General features: G+C 46.3%; 1 protein-coding gene across 1 annotated transcript in view; it reads right to left on the bottom strand.

Moving 5' to 3' along the window:
• Nucleotides 1–552: 552 nt before the first annotated feature.
• Nucleotides 553–2162, bottom strand: part of SARC_12177 (hypothetical protein) — a gene marked incomplete at both ends in the record, with an annotated part of 7097 nt that continues 5487 nt past the window's right edge. The window contains 3 exons of the mRNA XM_014293722.1: nucleotides 553–739; nucleotides 1004–1121; nucleotides 1818–2036. Coding sequence (XP_014149197.1) covers nucleotides 553–739; nucleotides 1004–1121; nucleotides 1818–2036 — 524 coding nt within the window. The remainder of the gene's footprint in view (nucleotides 740–1003; nucleotides 1122–1817; nucleotides 2037–2162) is intronic.

The following is a 2162-nucleotide window of genomic DNA, read 5'->3' as shown; positions in this document are numbered from 1 at the left end:
TATATATCAATACACATCTGCACAAGGACTAGTGATATTAAACGATAATACTGCACAAGTAATGCCTAAGTGTATATATTTATCAATACATGCCCACAGGAGGATTGGCGATATAAAAATGTGCATATCTTGCTTATTGTGTAGGAAATATGGTCGACAATCCTGGCAAAATCTGTCACCTCGCCGCAAGTACATCATAATAGATAGACAGATTTATACATACTAGGAAGATCTATAGTGGCTCGTTTATAGTACCGAATCGGAATGAAATGGCAAACATAAAATCAGCGCCAGCACAACACACACTTATCTCATACTATCGGACAAAAAATAAGAGACTCCATAGTGTAAACTTTTGCCCATGCCGACTCATTAGCATCGCATGCATAAGGTCGTGCATACAGCATACATAGTACACACCACATAACACATACACAATCACCCACGCACATCCACTCACGTGTGTATCACATTCGAGCCCCACATAAACACCCGCTCACACTGTGTGCAACTACTACAGGCAAACAAGCACGGGTACATACATCACCATACCTCACAGCGGCGCGATAGCTCCAGTCACCGAAGTTCGGAATTGCCATGAGCTGATTGGCCAAGATGCTGCACATGTGCACAAAGGGTCCCTCTTTGCCCACACTCAGACCACTCGCCACCACACACACCAGCCCCACCATCTTCGAAAAGAACGTGCGCCACGACAGGTACTTCATCAGCTCAGCGCCTGCCAGTATATTGTGAATGCGAAGGTTAGTCGGAATGGATGTTGGGTTTTAGTTTATCTTTCTTGTAGTGCAAGAACTTCATGCGATTGCATGGCTTGGGGGTGGGGGGTTGATTTCGGTATAACTAATTGAACGTGTTCACAGCGCCGTACCGCAACGGGCATTACATTGAAGAGGTGCGTGCCAGTCAGCACACAAGGCTCTCGAGCCCAGGATTCATAAATCCCAAAACGTATGCAGAACGCATACAACGAGAGACATACCCGCAATGATAGTCTTCATCTCCGGAATACCACTGCCTCTGGCCTGGGGTGCACCGTGTTCCACCACAATCGCCGCTGTGAGGGCAAACGCCACACACCAGATGGTCCAGATCAGAAACTGGCACGGCCGTTGGTTCGTATTTAGAGAGGGTTGTTAGTGAGACACGCAGGAAGTAGCAGGGACAAGCAAGGCGAGGAGACTGTTGTGTCGTGTTAAGGCTGCGTTGAGAATGGATAGCTGCAGACTCTGTTCAGACAGTCAAATCTGTCGGTCAATCGGTAGGCTTGGTACCATTCTACTTTTGACGTGCTTGCATGCGTATCCGCTACTGCCAGTGTATAATAGTGTACCGGCCGTATTAAGATACCTATACTGCCCTCGAGCTTAGAACCCCTACTACCCTACTTGCTCCATGGTGAATTTTATGCGTTGCCAATTGGCCTTGTAAGGATATCGGCTAGTATGACTACAACATATCTGTGCTTGCAGATATAAACGATGGTGTATACATATTTGCATGCATAGTGTGCGTGTGTATTGTAAGTCAACCGAGCTTCTTGGTGTGCACGTTGGTTAGAATAATAAACATATATCCGTTTTGCACATATAATCACGCCATGCAGAAAGGCCACAAGAGCGCACTTTCCACTTATCTGGGATTGCGCCTTTCGTGCAGCAGTCTTGTCAGTGCCATCAATACGTCCACAAGCCAGAGTATCAAACAAATTGGAACTATGTATACCTAAAAACATACACATGTACAAGAAAGTGTGCAGGTAAAAGTCTCACAGGTAAACAGGTATACACACTCACCTGAATGCCCAGACTATCCGACAACTGATACAGAGCCGTGCGCCCTTGCCATAGCCAATCGATGATGTGGTCTTGCAGTAGGGCCACCAACGAACCTACTATCCCCAACAAGCACAAGAAGGTGTACTGATTTAAGGGTATACGGCCCCCTTTTCGGGTCATTTTGTTTACAATTGTCTTGTGGCGTTCCTGTGCTCGTTTCTGCTTCACAAGCTCTGTCTACACAATTCATTGGGAAGGGTTTCAATGTCTGAAGCAGATGCACAAGTAAAAAAGTCTCAATCTGTATACAGGTGAAGGTACTGCGCCATATGTGCACGTGCATCGAGGTGAGCATGTGCTCAG

Source organism: Sphaeroforma arctica, assembly GCF_001186125.1.
Source record: "Sphaeroforma arctica JP610 unplaced genomic scaffold supercont1.2119, whole genome shotgun sequence".
NCBI lineage: Eukaryota > Ichthyosporea > Ichthyophonida > Sphaeroforma > Sphaeroforma arctica.
Note: the sequence above shows the minus strand (reverse complement) of the source record. Positions and strands in the feature narration are given on the sequence as shown.